This window comes from Gadus macrocephalus, chromosome 20 (genome assembly GCF_031168955.1).
Source record: "Gadus macrocephalus chromosome 20, ASM3116895v1".
Lineage (NCBI taxonomy): Eukaryota > Metazoa > Chordata > Actinopteri > Gadiformes > Gadidae > Gadus > Gadus macrocephalus.
The window spans coordinates 20145580-20162261 of record NC_082401.1 but is presented as its reverse complement, the minus strand read 5'-3'; the positions used below and the strand labels follow the sequence as shown (position 1 = coordinate 20162261).

At 42.4% G+C, this 16682-nt stretch overlaps 2 protein-coding genes across 4 annotated transcripts in view; one reads left to right on the top strand and one right to left on the bottom strand.

Annotated features, from left to right (window-relative positions):
- Nucleotides 1-71: 71 nt before the first annotated feature.
- Nucleotides 72-4679, bottom strand: LOC132448891 (ADP-ribosylhydrolase ARH1-like). 2 transcript variants are annotated; one of them, XM_060040443.1, is made up of 4 exons: nucleotides 4553-4679; nucleotides 3252-3596; nucleotides 2461-2824; nucleotides 72-1783 (listed from the first exon to the last, which is right to left on the bottom strand). In XM_060040443.1, exons 2-4 carry the CDS (start codon nucleotides 3577-3579, stop codon nucleotides 1372-1374), a joined length of 1104 nt encoding a protein of 367 aa, XP_059896426.1. In that variant the 5' UTR covers nucleotides 3580-3596; nucleotides 4553-4679; the 3' UTR covers nucleotides 72-1371. The 2 variants fall into 2 exon arrangements, with proteins under 2 accessions (XP_059896426.1, XP_059896425.1); XM_060040442.1 differs by having other exon boundaries at nucleotides 3252-3583; nucleotides 4508-4648.
- Nucleotides 4680-5499: 820 nt separating this feature from the next.
- The window catches only part of arhgap15 (Rho GTPase activating protein 15), a 43460-nt gene continuing 32277 nt past the window's right edge, over nucleotides 5500-16682 (top strand). The window contains exons 1-5 of one of the 2 annotated variants that reach the window (XM_060040440.1): nucleotides 5500-5594; nucleotides 7321-7483; nucleotides 9871-9936; nucleotides 10506-10661; nucleotides 13395-13484. In XM_060040440.1, the coding sequence (XP_059896423.1) occupies nucleotides 5581-5594; nucleotides 7321-7483; nucleotides 9871-9936; nucleotides 10506-10661; nucleotides 13395-13484 (489 nt within the window). In that variant the 5' untranslated portion in view covers nucleotides 5500-5580. Of the gene's footprint in view, nucleotides 5595-7311; nucleotides 7484-9870; nucleotides 9937-10505; nucleotides 10662-13394; nucleotides 13485-16682 lie in introns of both variants that reach the window. The other variant, XM_060040439.1, reaches the window with a different exon arrangement.

Genomic DNA, 16682 nt, shown 5'->3' with positions numbered 1-16682 from the left:
ATCCATAAAAAAAAATATTTTATTATTATTCTTTTTGCAGAAAAGGCATAAATGAGCCAAGACAAGTCAACTTAATTTAAATAGCCCATTTCATACAAAAGGAAGACTGAGTGTGCGTGTAAGACTTTTAACAACTTGATAATAAAATAAAAAAAATAATCAATCATATACATGAAGAATTTGGAAGAATTCATGGAAGACATTGTGGTGGGAATTCCGGAACCACGTTAATCATAAACTGACCAAACTGGGTAGAATTAAGAGTAATCCGAATTTAGAACAATTATGGTAATATATTTGGGTAATAACAGTACACTAACATACAAACAATCATAAAACAAACAATAAAACACAACAAACAATGATCCAATGGATGGGAAATCAACCTGTGTCCCTCCAAGAGGTGCGCAAGCTGAAGTCCCTGCATGGGAAATCAACCTGTTCCCCTCAAAGAGGTGCGCAAGCTGAAGTCCGACGCATTGTCTAATGCAAGGACTTCTGTGGCACAGGTCTCAGAAATGCTGAGATCAGCTCTGCTCCACACATGTGTGATGGAAAAATCGATCCTGTTGTTTCCCCTTCATCATGTTATCGCTGTCCCCTATTCCTTGCACTGTCTAATCACTCTAACTGTTCCTAACCTTATCCAACGTTAACCTTTGTGTCTGGGATATACCGGTCACGAGGGAGCAGAGATCCCCTTATGCATTCTTCTCCTTGATGAGAATGTAGGAGACCCTTGTCCAGGTAAACATTATTTGATTTTGTATTGTAATGTGGGGGACTCATAGTGCTGACTTCTCAGTTGGACCCTTTACTACCCCAGGGGTGTCCGCGAAAAGGCATAATCAACAAATGGCAGTTAAAGAAACAGAATGTCAAAATATACATTTCTCATTACAACATTTGATTAAGTTAAAGTGGCATATAGTTTAGCAGAAGGCGAAGGTGAAAATGAACGTTTTTAACCTTCATTTAAATGTAGTCAGGGTTGGTCGGACCAAGTCTCAGATCTTCTGGAAGTGTATTTCAGCTATGTGTTGCAAAGTAGCTGAATGTTACTGCTTTTGACTGAGAACCATTAGCTGATCTTAAAGGTCGAGAGGGTTCATGTAACAGAAGCATTTCAGTGATATACTTTGGCCCTTAACCGTTTAGTGATATGTAGGTGAGAAGTATTGTTTTGAGTTCAATCCTCTGCCAGTGCAGCAATTTGAGAATTAGAGTAATGTGTTAAACTTTCGTATTGCAGTTTGTCTAAAACCTCATATCCATTCCATTGTCAATATCAATTGTATCATTTACCGTACATTCAAATGTAGTCCTTTGTTTGCAAACCACATTACTTGAATATGAGCGTTGAGTCTCCCCTCACGCTTCTTGGGTGAAAGGCTTGGAGCTGAGCTCCAGCAGCTGCACCGCCGCCTTGCTCAACCTCTTCCGGTACTCCAGGTGCTTGTAGTTGCACTTTGGGACCCCCTTGAAGCCGTACGTGGCCCCCCACCAGGCGGCCCCGATGACGCCCGTGGAGTCGCTGTCTCCGCCGTGGAAGAGACCGTGATTGGCCAGCTCCTCCCACGAGTCTCCGGCGCAGAGCAGGGCGTCGTAGGCGATCATGGGGGCGTCATGCCCGCTGGAGCCCGCCCAGTTGGTGAAGGCCAACGAGGTATAGAACTTCTCCCGCTCCTTCACTCCGTAGCTCTCCGGAAAGCGAGCCTTCCCCGTCCCCTCCAAGATGCCCCGCTGGCTCAGGTAAGCCCGCCAAGCGTTCTCAAAGTAGTCCCTGCGTAAAAGGGATTAATAAGACAAACTCCGGTTAAAGTCATCGTCACCATTCATAATTGAGATAAGTTGTCGTGTTTGGGTTAAAGTGGAAGTTTCACAGTTTGTGTGAGTTGTTGTGTGATGTCATAATTAACCATGAACAGAATTCAATGTGAAAGTGAAGATTAAGCATCACGGTAAAATCAAACACAAGTCAATCGATTATATGTAAGGTTGTGTTCTGGGCTCGCCGACGGGGCCTGCAATGGACGGCGCTGCTTGGAGCTCACAGGTTTCGAGCAGGATTGGTTATGTTAGCAGTTATATTGTGGCGCTGCCGTATAAAACAATGCTGCTTATGGAAAATAATGGTTTTAAATGTATAGAATGTCGTATGTCAGCAGACGGTGTGTCCAATGTGTGACCACCTTAATACTAGAATAATGTTTAAAGTATAGATTTTAAAATAGACAGTCATTCAGTGAAAAATAAGGTGCCGAAACACTTAATATTGTAAATTATAGTTTTATATTGTTATGTCATTTAAATATTCCGAACATTTCAGCAAAATGAGACCATTTTCAAAATGTATTTCTGTCGCTGTTCTGCTCACAGTAATTCTGCAGCGAGTGCAGCGCCGTTTACAACCCCCTCCCACTTCCTAATAAAGTAAGGGAAACACGGCGGCCTGATTACCAGCTCTCCACGTTCTGCTCCACGCAGTGGCCCGCCTCGACCACGTACTGCATGGCCTTCGGCAGGACCTCCAGCAGGCCCTGGCCCCACGCCTCCACGGGCGGGGAGCCTCTGACGGCGTAGGCCGTGAACAGAGCCGCCGCCAGGCTTCCCAGGTAGCCCGTGGGGTGGTGGTGGGTCAGCCGGCCGCTCTCCACGCTCACGGCGATCAGGTGGCCTTCCTGCTCGGGGCTGGGGAAGCGCAGGCCGATGCACATGGCCCGCATGGCCGCGCCGCAGCCCCCGCCCCGGCGGTTGAAGGGGATCCTGTGGTCCCCGCCCTTGCGCCGCTCGTGCAATTCCACGTTGGATATGCACGTGAGGCCTGGGGCAGGGGCGGGACCAGGGAGTTTAGCAGCGGCATCGAGGTGGGCGGGGTATGTCAGTTACTTTTGATATTAGCGTCAGGCTTTTTTTTTTTCCCATACATTTTTTCCTTTTTTATAGAATGAGATAGAGAGGAAGGTTTGGGAGAAAGAGGGGAGGACCTGCAGCAAAGGACCACAGGCAGGAATCTAACCCGGGTCGATGCGATCAGGACTTATAGAGCGCCTATATGGCCACCGGGCTGGTCCAGAGTGAGGCTCTTTTGATACTCTAAATAAATTCCCATGTTGTTTACATTTTGTTCTATCTTTTAGTTTAAAAACAGACAATTATAGATCCATTTTTATGCACTACAATGTGGACTACAGGGTGGACAACAAACATAAAACAGAACACACAAAGGATCCCAGAGTCCCGCCTTCTACCTGGGGCCCGCCCGTCCATGTCCCGCATGCAGCGGATGTACTCCTTCACCAGGTGCTTCACCAGGTGCGCCAGCGTCTGCTTGCCCTTCTTCCCCACCTCCATCATGGCCTCCGCCGTGGCCAAGTGCATCACCGTGTCGTCGCTGACCGGGAAGTCCTTGGCGTCCAGCGAGGCCAAGCCCCCCCTCTCGGCCACTTCCTGGTGGATGAGCTCGCCGTCTCTCTGAAACTCCCAGTGTCCGTGATTGTAGGCCAGGGCGTCGCCAGCTCCGCTCAGAACCATGCTGGCCTCGTAGCGCTCCTGCAGGGAAACCACGGGGGTCGCCATCGGGCTATATTGAATGGGTGCGACACACAAAAAACACAATTATTAAAAACCAACTTGATAATATCCAATGCACTATTTTTTATTAAAGTTGCGATTAAGCCACTCCCAGTTATGTCGGACAATGGTCCAATAACATGGTCATCAAATAGCCTGCACTTTGACACCAATTGAAAATACACTTTGTGTCGTAGGCCTAGTAACCAATATTTATCAGGAGAATACAAGACAACACCAATGACTCCAAATATGTTGTAAACATTGAAAGTGATCATGGATTGGGATGTGACGTCACCGCTACTGACAAAGCGTATATGGACTAATATAAACCCGTTTATACGCACCAGGGGGTATTTGTTACAATGTCATCATTATACTGCAGTTTTCATTTCATTGTAACACTGTATCCATATTGACACTTAACACTTCAATCCATCATACATTACTTACATAACGCCACACATTATGATTACTACTAATACAAGTGTATTGCTATGTTTTTCTTTTATGTACATCTTCATATTTGATGTAGGCCTACATCTAAATACATGGTACTACAAACCGACTAAAGTAAATAAATCGGGATGACGACACACTTACTTCCTTGTTTTCTTCTCCGACCGCCAATAGTGGGAATTGCGTATTTGAATATTGTTTAAGGGTTTTATCTTGTTTACTGTAAGGAAATGTCTATTTTATTTCTATGATATAAATGTTGCAAGTAATAGGTTCATTTTATATTTGTATATATTGTTATTGATGTCATTGGCTGTGGACTTTATCTCATGGATAACGTCATCGCAAACTACTTTTCAATCATGCTTTTATCGGGCAAACCACAAATACAATCATTCCTTTCCTTAAATTGCGAATCGACAATCTACATTGATGGTACTTGTCTAAAGTTGAAAGTTGTTTTGACAAAACTTACATTTTACCAATGGAGAGCCGAGACAAGTAACCCTCTTCCCAGTAGGAAACCGCAGCTAAAATTGACCAGATAGATCACAGAGACCAGCAACCGTCCACTGTCATAAGCATTGATTTTGTGTCTCGTCTAACAAAATTGATCCTGTAATTCTGGTTTTTATAACTTCCTGCAGGTACATTCCCTTCATCTATTCTTAAATCCGAAGAGGAAGAAAGGAGGGGTTATGGCAACAAAGAAGGGCCAGATTTTCCAAAATTGTTAGCGCGAAAGTTTTCATAACCTGTTCCAACGAACTGAAACGTGCTACAATTACAACATATTGATACAAATTAGAGGCTGTTTGTAATGGATGTATGATTAATTTAACTAAAACAAGGTCTACGTTTGGAAAATCGCATTACCACGCTGAAACTGGAGTTGGCTCCCCCTGGTGAAAACAATCAGCAATAAAAAATAAATAGCCTAAACGTAGTTGTTGGTCCGAGAATTAAGAATAAACCTAAACCTGACCTAAACCACAATATGCATCTCCACACAAGTGGAGATGCATATTGTTTGTATGTATGTATGTAGGCCTATGTATGTATGTATGCATGTATGTATGTATGTATGTATGCATGTATGTATGTATGTGCGTGCGTACGTGCGTGCGTGCGTGCGTGTATGTATGTATGCATATAGTTTGTTTGTATGTTAGTAAGTGTATTTCTTTGTCGATGCAAATGTATGTGTGTGTGTGTGTGTGTGTGTGCAGGTTTTTTGTGCCCATATTTTAATCTTGGACGAGGACTGAGAAGAATCAGAATTCAAACCTGTCTGATAAAAAGTCATCCATGGTTTAAGGAGGTGTATTGCGAAAGGCATCCTGTTATATATTCAAACTGTATAATGAACGTGAATAAAATGAGTCAAAACATTCAGGAAACTGACATGGCCACAGAAGTCACCAAATTCATGTCACAACTGTTGTTCTGGTGGTTAGAAGGGGCCCACGTGACCAACGCTACTTCCTCTAAATTGATGGGCCCTCAAGTCGTTCCGTATTCTAATGTAATCTTTCACTGGCAGAGGGGATGGCAGGGACAAGGTAAGAAGCTGCTAAATGACCCTTCAGATCATCCAATTTGTTTTTTACATTACATTTATTTTGGAAATCATTGGAGGTATCAGGTTGGTGGATGGATGTAGGGGAGCACTTTCCTTCTAGACACATGCTGGTTTAAGTGTCTGTGTGTTTGTTGGGGGGGGGGGGGGATTTGTGTGTGTGTGTGTGTGTGTGTGTGTGTGTGTGTGTGTGTGTGTGTGTGTGTGTGTGTGTGTGTGTGTGTGTGTGTGTGTGTGTGTGTGTGTGTGTGTGTGTGTGTGGTACATGAATCATAATGGGTTCCAATGCTTGTTTTTGAATGAGGTATGATGAGCTTCTTGTCGGTTGCTCCCTGATTAGGCTGCATTTTTTTTGCTTTTTACAGACAAATGAGCATGAAGAGTTAGAACGCTGAAATAAGATATTTATGTGGTATTAAGAACATGTGTGGGCTGTGGAGAACTTTGAATTACCTTTCAGCTTAACAAATAATAAGAACAAATACATAAGTTATCCTCTGAGGGCAGGAAGACCTTCAAGTTACCGTACTATCAAACTCTTGAACAGGCTCTCTCCAATGCCATACACAGATGGGTGAGCTTTGCAGATTGTAGTGAGAGGGACATGCATGCATGGCATTGGTTGCTTCCGCTGTTTAAGTGGATCAATTTGTTTCCGGTGAACGCATCTAAATATACGACATGGCGCATCACAGCCCCCCTTGAAATTAACTTTTGTGCAACATTTTCCATCACTGGTTTTATGGCTTGTAAAAGGTCACAGCTATATCTTTGTAGTTTGAACTGCAATGGAATGCATGGACTTGTGAATATTATGTTTTGTTATAGAATTTATATTGAACATGAACAGTCGTAGTATTAAGGTATGCAAAAGCTTGGTCAAACATGGCACCGAAAAAAAGAAATTGATGTGTGGTATATAACTGGCAGATTGATATTTCACAAGAATGTAACTCCTTGTTCAAAAAACAACATTCATTATTTTGTTACTGAAATGTTACTAAAAATGTTGCTATTCTGTACTGGATGCTGGGCCAATGCGCTTTCAATGTGGTTTAGTTTGGTTAATTTGAGTGGGCTTATAATCATTAGGCCTAGTAAATTAGTTTTCTCCATTATGAATTATATTATATGTTTGTACAATGAATTCCCTACGAACAAAGAATTGTCATTTGCTATTCAATCAGTGTAATCAGCCGGCAGATGCATGAGACACGTCAATAGTGCTTGCTTGGTCATCGATAAGTCGGCTTTATTTTGGGTAGACATAGACAGGTTTCACAAAGACATGTTGCAAGATAATAGCATCGATGAAGCAATCACACTTAACAGGAACCTAAAGACACCATATCCTTTGGGGGAGAACAACGACCAACGACCATTTGAGGATAACTGCGCAGTAATGCAGAACAGAATGAAACAAACATAATCCAAATAAGAAGTAATGAAATGGATAAATTAATAGAACATTTCAGTGTCTCATTGTATAAGTACAGAAGAAAACACATTTCCTCTAACAGAAGTGCTTCAAATTCAATAAAAAAAATCGCAAAGTTAGCGACAGTGTGGTTGCTAGTGGGTAGTACACACAACAATTTAAAAAAAGGACAATTAAAACGACATTTGTATTGGTTATTGTTTTTCAATAACAAAATCATATATATTTTTGAATAATACTATTTGATTTTAATGCACCGAAGTGCCCTCAGAATCACCAATCTCCAAAAGGCTGTGAGACCCCTGCCCAAACAGCTGACAGTGGCACCGCCAGTCAGCGTGCAGCTGCGGACGAAGACCTCTTCCAGCCCCGGGGAGCGGCTGAGTCAGTCCAAATCCATGGTGCTGCAGGACTCTGACCTGCCTCAGCAACCAGTGAGCAAGCATGCACCTCAAACACCCTGGATGTCTGTTAATACAACATGAATAAGGGCAACTCTGTTACGCTAACGAAGTGATGCACAATAATACGGCTAGCTGTTTGCTAATAATAAAATATCTTAAATATTTTATTATTAGCAAACAGCTATACCAATTTGTATCATTATGATGGTCCTCTTGTGTAGTCTTATGTGGTTGCAATGCTGTTTATTATGGCATTGTGACAGTTATTTTAGAGTTTTACACTTTACAGTAGTATAGGACTACGTAAACTGCCCAAGTTACCCAGAAAATGATTAACTTACTAAGTAAGCTAGCTCCGGAATAAGTAGGCTACACAAAGTATATGGTTGTATTGATCTGTGGTTCCTGCATGTCAATTAAGTTAATCAAGAAAAGGCTAATATTTTACTATTATTGTGCAGTTATTAAGTGTTGTATAAGTTGAAATAACAAATACAATTTAAAGGCCAACTAAACATGGGACATAATGAACAATTAGGTTAGATAAAGTAGTTAGATAACGTATGGTTCGATTTTAGGGGAGATTTATTAACAGTTGTTAAGCAAATACTTTGAATGCATTCCAACAGTGATTATAAAATAATTTTCTGCCTAAAAATGGTTGCACATTAGGTAATGATCATTAGCTTAATTGTGTTGATCTCAGTTTGACTCATAGATGGTCCCTGTGGGAATAACACGGGGTAACACAGATACAACAGATGATGCATTTACAAAATGAGCAATCTGCTTCGGCATATTTGGTATAATGTATATCTGTGACCGTGATTATCCGAAGCGCCTTGTCCAATCTATTTGATATGGGGCGGCCTCATGGTCGATGACACCTGTTCACTGTAAAGCCTTCTCTCGCAAATCATATAAGCCGTAGATAAACCTGTGCAGAAACATTCTTGTTCTATTTCAAATGCACAATTAAGGATTGCAGCAAAGAGACAATCCCGGCCTCACATTTGACAGTGCAACACTTCACAGCAAGTGCACACGGTTACAAAAGGGGTGGTTGGGTACAATTAGTGCTGAGCGTCAATTTTGAAACCCCCTCTTGTTTTTATTTTCGTGTTTGGGTTCATATTTTCATAATTACGCAATGATACCCGCCGCTTGTTGGGAAGATTCTCCGTCCGGGAATAAGGAGTTTTGCCCGTGGGCAGTGAAAGGCAGTGGCTACCGTGTTTAATTAACCAGGGTAGTCCAATACAGACTGGAAACGTGGTCGTTATCATTGGCTGCACCGTAGAAGGGTTGCTCTATCGTTGCATCAGTGTGCCACGTTTTTTTTATTAATATTATCGCCATAGGTTCCATTGTGTTGCAATGCAGCATACTACAATAACAAAAGGGTTATCTTAACTCACAAACAACTGCTGCTGTTGTCATTGGCCTGCATGTTGACAACCACATTGCATTATAGGGGAAGGGCTCGAGAGAGAGAATGATGACATCCCGCTCAGGATCAAGTCAAGATCTCTTATGAAGAAGAAGCATTTTGTTTCATTAAAATAGACTGAAACAACCGGCATGAAAGACAAACAAAAGAGAGCGAGAGATAGAAATAGAGAACGTTCTTTGGTCATTGTTTTGCACCCCCCAGCCGTTGAAAGGCAACGGGTGACCAGGAGAGGGCAGACCAGCACTATGCTAGAGGAGTAGATGAGAGAGCTCTGCTGTCTCAGAAAAATTGAGTGAATCTCTATTTTTCTTCATATTCTTACTTGTCCGTTTGCTGAAAATGGCGTTGCTAATAAATAGACCACAACAAAAGTATCAGTTGTGTCGCAGCTATTCATTTATAAATGATTATTATTTATTTTTTTACAGAGGATAGAATAGAAATTAGAAACATTGCCAAATGTATTGAACAGCTGTAATGTTGTTTTCATGAAGAATATAATTATAGGATATATATTTTTGACTCTTCCAATTACTCTCGACAACGTCTAACTCTTATAGCCACTGTTTTGTTTCTACACAGGCTCATTCACACACAGACACACATACACACAGATACATTATACACAATATTAAGACAACCATACAGATTGTTATTTAATATGCCTACAACTAAAATAAAAGTATATTAAATCATTCGAATATACTCTGTACTGATGTGGAAGGACCATTTGTCTTATGCGTCTACACAAGTGCATATTGCATTACAACTGGTTCATCAACACACATATCTACTCAGAACAATAACGATGATATAAACAGTATAACTGATGTATATTGATGTGAGTACTTCTTTAGCGTATCATTTAATGACGTCATTATGCCAAAATACCCAAAGACAAACCATGAAAGAAACAAACGCATGGGGGCAAGCAGTAACAGTGGTGACGGTCTGAACACCGCAGATCTCTCGCCACCGGAGGAACCAGTCTCAGCACGGCATTGCTGGAGCCGGGGCCATGGGGACCTCAGTGAGTGTGACAACCCCACCGCCAACCCACACACACACGTACGCACACAGACACACACAAACACACACACACACGTACGCACACACACACACACACACACAAACACACACACACACACACACACACACACACACACACACACACACACACACATACACACACAGGCTTGCATACACATGCACACACACACAGGCTTGCATACACATACGCACACACAAACACACAGGCGTCCACACACATTGCCTAACACACACACAGGCATGCACACAGACACAAATACACACACACACACAAACCAAAATCTGAAGGGCCAACAAGTCTTCAGAATATGGTCAAAATGTTCCACATTTACATGCATAAACTAACGAATAAATTATACATGTATAACCATGCAGGCCTCTTCTAATTCATATTATTAAGTAATTGGTAATGACTTGACGTGCTTATTGTTAGTCGTTGGAATGTTATGTAGTCACGCTGTAATTCAATGTTATTGTCCTTGACACTTCATTTGCGGCTCATATTAAATATGATGACCCTTTGTGTATTTTGCTTTGCATTTTTTACAGTCTCAGGTTGAACTGCAAGGGGGATATTTAAATAAGGCCAAAATATCAGACGGCGGAAAAAAGCATAGGAAAAACTGGACTTCCACGTGGGTCGTCCTGGATGCAGATCAGCTGACTTTTTACAAAGAAAGCAAGCAAGAGGCCTTAGCCAATTTGGTATGTACATGTCATTCTGTAACTCCTTATTGTTTTCATTGCTATCAACCCACATCCCCCACGGCTTCTCCTTCCTGTCTAGCACAAAAGCAGTGCACATGACATAGACGCCTCTCTCTCTCTCTCTCTCTCTCTCTCTCTCTCTCTCTCTCTCTCTCTCTCTCTCTCTCTCTCTCTCTCCCTCCCTCCCTCCCTCCCTCCCTCCCTCCCTCCCTCTCTCTCTCTCTCTCTGTATATTTAGACATAGACACACACACAAAGTACACACAACAGTACACACATAATTAAACACACAAAAAAACACTATCCCGAACTGACACAAACTCATGCACATACAGTATCATAAATTCCTGTATGTTTGTGTGTGTGTGTGTGTGTGTGTGTGTGTGTGTGTGTGTGTGTGTGTGTGTGTGTGTGTGTGTGAGTGTGTGTGTGTGTGTGTGTGTGTGTGTGTGTGTGTGTGTGAGTGTGTGTGTGTGTGTGTGTGTGCGTCTGGGGTGAAATGGAAAATGACTGTAAGTCAGAAGTGACACCAATGGTGGAGCTGAGTTGGACACTATTACCACCAGCCCTATAAGAGAGCCAGCGTTCAATTATGGCCTCATATCAACCTTCAGAGAGCTTGCCTATTAGCATTAAGAGTGCAAATGTTGAGTGAACGCACACTCTGTGCATTTTAATTTGATGCCAGAAATGAAGCGTATTCTTTTCATTTTCATATTTTTCAAACTGGCAAATTAACTTTGGCTTTGATCCCAAGGACTGTAGCTCACCCCATCAGAAAGCAATGAGGAACTGTTTACCCCTCATGGAGACTGCTGTGTGTGTTTGTACAAACACACACACCCACTCTCACACACACACACACACACACACACACGTACACACGTATACAAGCTCCTCTGTGTGTAGATGACATGTGCACGTACTTTGTATCTGTTTGCACACTGTATCTAAACGTACACGTGTGTGTGTGTGTGTGTGTGTGTGTGTGTGTGTGTATGGGTGTGTGTGTCTGTGTGGGTGTGTGTGAGAGTTGGTGTGCATCCAACTTTAATCCACCCTGCCCTGATGTGTGTGACGTGCATAAAGTAAGGCAGAGAGAGAGAGTGAGAGAGAGAGACAGAGAGAGAGAGAGAGAGAGAGAGAGAGAGACGGACAAACACAGGAAAGACAGACACTGGTGACTGGTAGAGAGAGGGGAAGGGAGGGAGAAGGAGCGAGTATTGGATAAGGGAGGGGTGTCTCTAAAATGAGCTTGCCATGGTTTTTAATGAAGCTCCGAGGACTTAATCAAAGCTCTCTCCCTCGCCGGGCCCCACGAGTGCAGGCTCTGTCAGAGAGGCTCCGTCCAGCATAGTTCATTATTCCATTGACGACATTTTGCGGCTAGGTTACCGATATTTTAAATATCCCCCTCTTCACTCTTCCCTCCTCCCACCTCTTGATAAAAATCATTGACTTCTAGTTATTTTTTAAAGAGAGGGGCTACTCATGGCCACACGGCCACTATACACAGGCTTCTCTGAAATGTCACCCCTCTGTGTTTTTGCGATGATTGGTTTTTAATTAGAATTTGGCTTCCGAAACATGTTTGGACTGGTATATGGTCCGTAGCTGGTTATTTTAGACCATGTTTATTTTCCAGACTTAATATACAATGTTACGATGAACTGGATGCACTTTGGGCTACGATTTCACCACAGAGTGTAAAGCCAAAAGCACGTATATCTTTTTGGCAAGCGGAGATTATGTGGCATTAGTCAAATAAATCTTTCTCTTCTCTGGTGTATAAGCGGGTTACACAATTTACACTATATGCACATCCTATTTACAGTAATAAGTATGGCTTTTCATATGAGCCTTTAACAGACCCTGAACAAAACGCAAACAAAACAAAGACCTCATCAAAAGTCATTTCATCATGTGTTTTTTATAGGCAATGGTGATGACAGATACATGAGGAAAGCATCTTAGGTTGAAAAGAAAACCTTTTGAACAGTACAATTATGTTGTTTCAAAAGATCTTCCTAAATGAATCAGCACGCATACATTATCTCAATTTTAGTTACACTTTATATTTTCAGAGGCAAGTTAGAGGTCTCGAAAAGGCTAACATTTCCTTTTACATTTTCAGTGTAAAAAATAAATAATATCTAAATGGGCTTTCCTTGCCTTTTACTTTGATTAGTTTTAGCTTGAAAAGCAGCATTCGTTTTTTACATCTCTGTCTGACTGAAAAGAAAATTATCTTTATGCAGAGGTTGCAGCCGGTAGTTTTAATTACGAGAGAACATGAATGAGATTGTAGTGATATTGCAAAAGCAGTAAACTCTAGTTCTTGTTCACCAAAAGATGGAAATAAAATATATACTGTATTGGAAACTATAAGACCACAGCAAAAATAAATTGGTCTGTCTTATTGATAAACAATAATTAGAACAAAAACCATATGATTAAAAAAATATAAAAAGTCAGCCAAGAACATAGATGTCATTTAGTGAAATGTGTGTGTTCAATTGTGTGTGTCTGAGAGAAAGAGAAAGACGCACGGACTGTGTACAAGTGTATGTTCATAGCTAGTGCTCAATATTTATGTGTCATGCCTGCAAAATACAAATAGGTCACTGTTTTCAGTATTCTTTTAACATGAAAGGTGATGATAGGGTGATAGGGTTGGACTTGAAACCGGCTATGTTAACGTATCTCACTGACTTTTGACCTCTGCCATAGAAACCAGGATGTAAGCCGGACGGAGTGGCCCTGTGTGGAGCGTTGATCGACTGGACCACAGAGAAGTCAAGCAGAAGGAATGTGCTTCAGGTTAGAAAAAACTCTCCATTAATGTGAGCTTGTGTCATGTTTTAGCTACAGCCCTGTAACGCATAGTGCTGTGCATGCACTAATAGATGCATGAACAGAGTGCATTGGAAGACGGCATATTTGCATACATGTCACCGGGTTCTCTTCTTGGTATTGTGCTTGGGTCTTTTCTCTCATAAATTGGTGTGAGTCACCTGTTCTGAGTATATATGAAAAAATGTAGCTTATTTTGCACGGACGGAAATATACTGAATATACTGTATGTTCTCATGTAGTTAGCAGATCAGGGAATAAGACTTGGGAAATGACACAGTGGCGGAATGTCTTTTGAAGATAAGCTTTTGATAAAGGCCTGAAGGCGGGAAAAAGCCAACTGATGATCAATTCATCGGCCGTAGCTGGGTTTTTCACGGGAAACCGCAATGATATGCGAGAGAAAGGGGACAAAGTAAAAAGATGAGAGTGAGATTTTCCAATCTCATCAAGCGCTTAAGACACTTCATCGCAGCAGAGTGCTACTCTTCCGCACAGCATTCCAGCCCTGAAATCTTAATGCAGGAAAGATTAAAACGGGAATTACAACATAATCTTTAAATAATCCAAGTACCACGGACAGAAGAGTGCTTGTAATGTCAACGCAGAGGCTATTCTAGGGCCTGACAACATTGTCAATCAACACTGGGATTAAAGTTAAAATTAGTACGTAGGGGTTACTGTTAATATATCGCCCTGTCTCAGAAGTAAGGTTTTTAATCATACAACTACCTCAGATAGAGTGTCCAGATAGTTGAATAAGGAAGATTATACTCATGCCCACTTATATTACTATATGTCATGAACCGATAACAATAATTAGGCAATGATTATGATTTTTTTCTTGTTTAACCTCATAATTTAAACATGATTTTATGTAGTGTTTTTACAGCATTGTTAAAACATATAACTGTTTTGATGATAGAGGGAGAGTTGACATTTTAATTCCTTTCTTATTAAATATCAATTTGTTGTCATTGGAGAACGTTCACATCCAAAGGGACACAGAGTGTTGATTCCATTCAGCGCTATGAAGAATGCCTCTTCACTTCATTATTCATCCGGGCAAATAATGATAGCTAATAACCATTGTATTTTTTTAATTCTTCCGTCCATCACTCCTCACATGGTGTTATTCCCACTCCTCTATTCCAGTAAATGATGGGTATGAGAGGAAGGGATGGGATGGGGGCGGCGAGCTTCCAGAACAACGTTGTCATCGACACATTGGTCAGCCAAAGAAAAAGAAAAAAGTTCTGGGGTACAACCAACGTTGACCCCTATCAGTTTTTCCCTTTACATTTTACTGCTCGGCCAACAGCTGCTACTGTTTTTTTTTTCTTTCCAGTTATTTATTCTTGGGCAGGGTGGGAGAGGGGGGGGGGTCAGCGGTACCAGCCGCAGTAGAAAACGGCGGGAAGGTCTGCCCTTCCTACAGGAAGTTACGGCTAAAGGGGATAGAAGCTCTTGCTGAAACCAAACCTCCTCAGGGCTTGGAGCCCTGGAAAGAAAGCGAGCTCTTCCTCTGCAAATCCACCAAAGTGTTGCTTTCGGTGATGCCTGTGTGTGTAAGTGTTGTGTGTGTGTGTGTGTGTGTGTGTGTGTGTGTGTGTGTGTGTGTGTGTGTGTGTGTGTGTGTGTGTGTGTGTGTGTGTGTGTGTGTGTGTGTGTGTGTGTGTGTGTGTGTGGGGGGGGGGGGTCATATCTATCAGGACCGTTCGTTTCTATCCATTTATAGGGTCCGTTCAGTAGCGATTAGCATAGCCCGCTCAAGGGGTTGTGACAACGAAATGTTTGAAACGGGGACTGGGGGAAAAAAAACAACAAGTTTGGTTTGGTGTTGGCTGACGTGTATGACAGCCTGCTCGTCAAGCTGTTGGGAATTTCTCCATTAGCAATTAACGGTGTATGCGACAGTTATGGACCTAAGTCAATCTAGTCACCTGCTGTTATTGGACACACACGCCAGTGACTCACGGCCCTCGAGATTTTCCACAGGCAGGGGTGGACGGGGAGTTAGAGAGCGAGGATGATGAGTATTGTGTTGTGCCGCGGCGGCGGTTTGTCACTTCCACGCACTATTTATTCAGCTGCGGCGTCCCCTTCGACTGGGACAACTCAACACCGAGGTCCGCGACGGAGGTCCCTCTGTTGTTCTTACAGAGGAGCGTGATGCCTGAGCCTGGTGTTTTTTTTTTCCTCCTTCAAGGTTAATCTGTGCTTTAAAGATAAAACCCCGCGGCGCTGCGGCCGGAGAGCTCCTCAGGAAAACAATGGTGGTTCCTGTGCAGGGTGCCCTTTATGAAGCTATCAGTAACGGCCCGAGGCTGACGCATGTGAAATGCATACCTAGCGAGAGAGAGACGTGAGGAGAGCCTCTTTTCCCGAGCCTGTAACCTACCCCTTGACACCTGGGGGACCCCTAGAACACACACATACACACCGACCGTGGCGGCGGAAAGGACACTGAAACAAACACTGATAACAAGAGCAGCCCGCTGAGACGCTGGGCGATTCAATCGGGGTCACCCCATGGGTAAGAGTCAGCCGTCGTTACACACAGCAACGGGTCGTGTGTCCAGTGTTACTTGAAACTCTTTTTTTTTTCCTTTTTATCCTTCCCCCCCCTTCTCCCATCCCCCCTCTCCGTCAGAGCAACACAGCAGGACTGGTTGACGGCTATACACAAATATGCTCTACATACGACACAGTATGTTTGTTTTGGGGAAACTTCAAACGAAATGGCAGACAGTCGCGATAGCATGTATAAGCAGGAAAGCGATAGATAATATTTTCATTTCATTTTCTTAACCGTCCTCAGCATTGATTAAAGGAGATGTCCCCTGAGACAGACTAAGGACTCAAAAAGGTTCCCTTGAGGCTAATAGAACATGAAAGTTCCTTGACATTGCGGGGATAATCAAAAGAAGCACAACTTTGAATAAGTGGTCATGTTTTTTTTATGCATTTCTGAATATGTAAGCGGGTGAGTGAGTGAGTGTGTGTGTGTGTGTGTGTGTGTGTGTGTCTCTGCGTGTGTATGTGTGTCTGGCGTGAGTGAGTTTAAAGCAAATAACAAAAGGAAGAGAAAATGTCCACATTGCATGAAACCTCCTTCCTGGTAGAAAAGGGAAGACAGAAGTGATTCCGTGTCAAAGGCGTGTG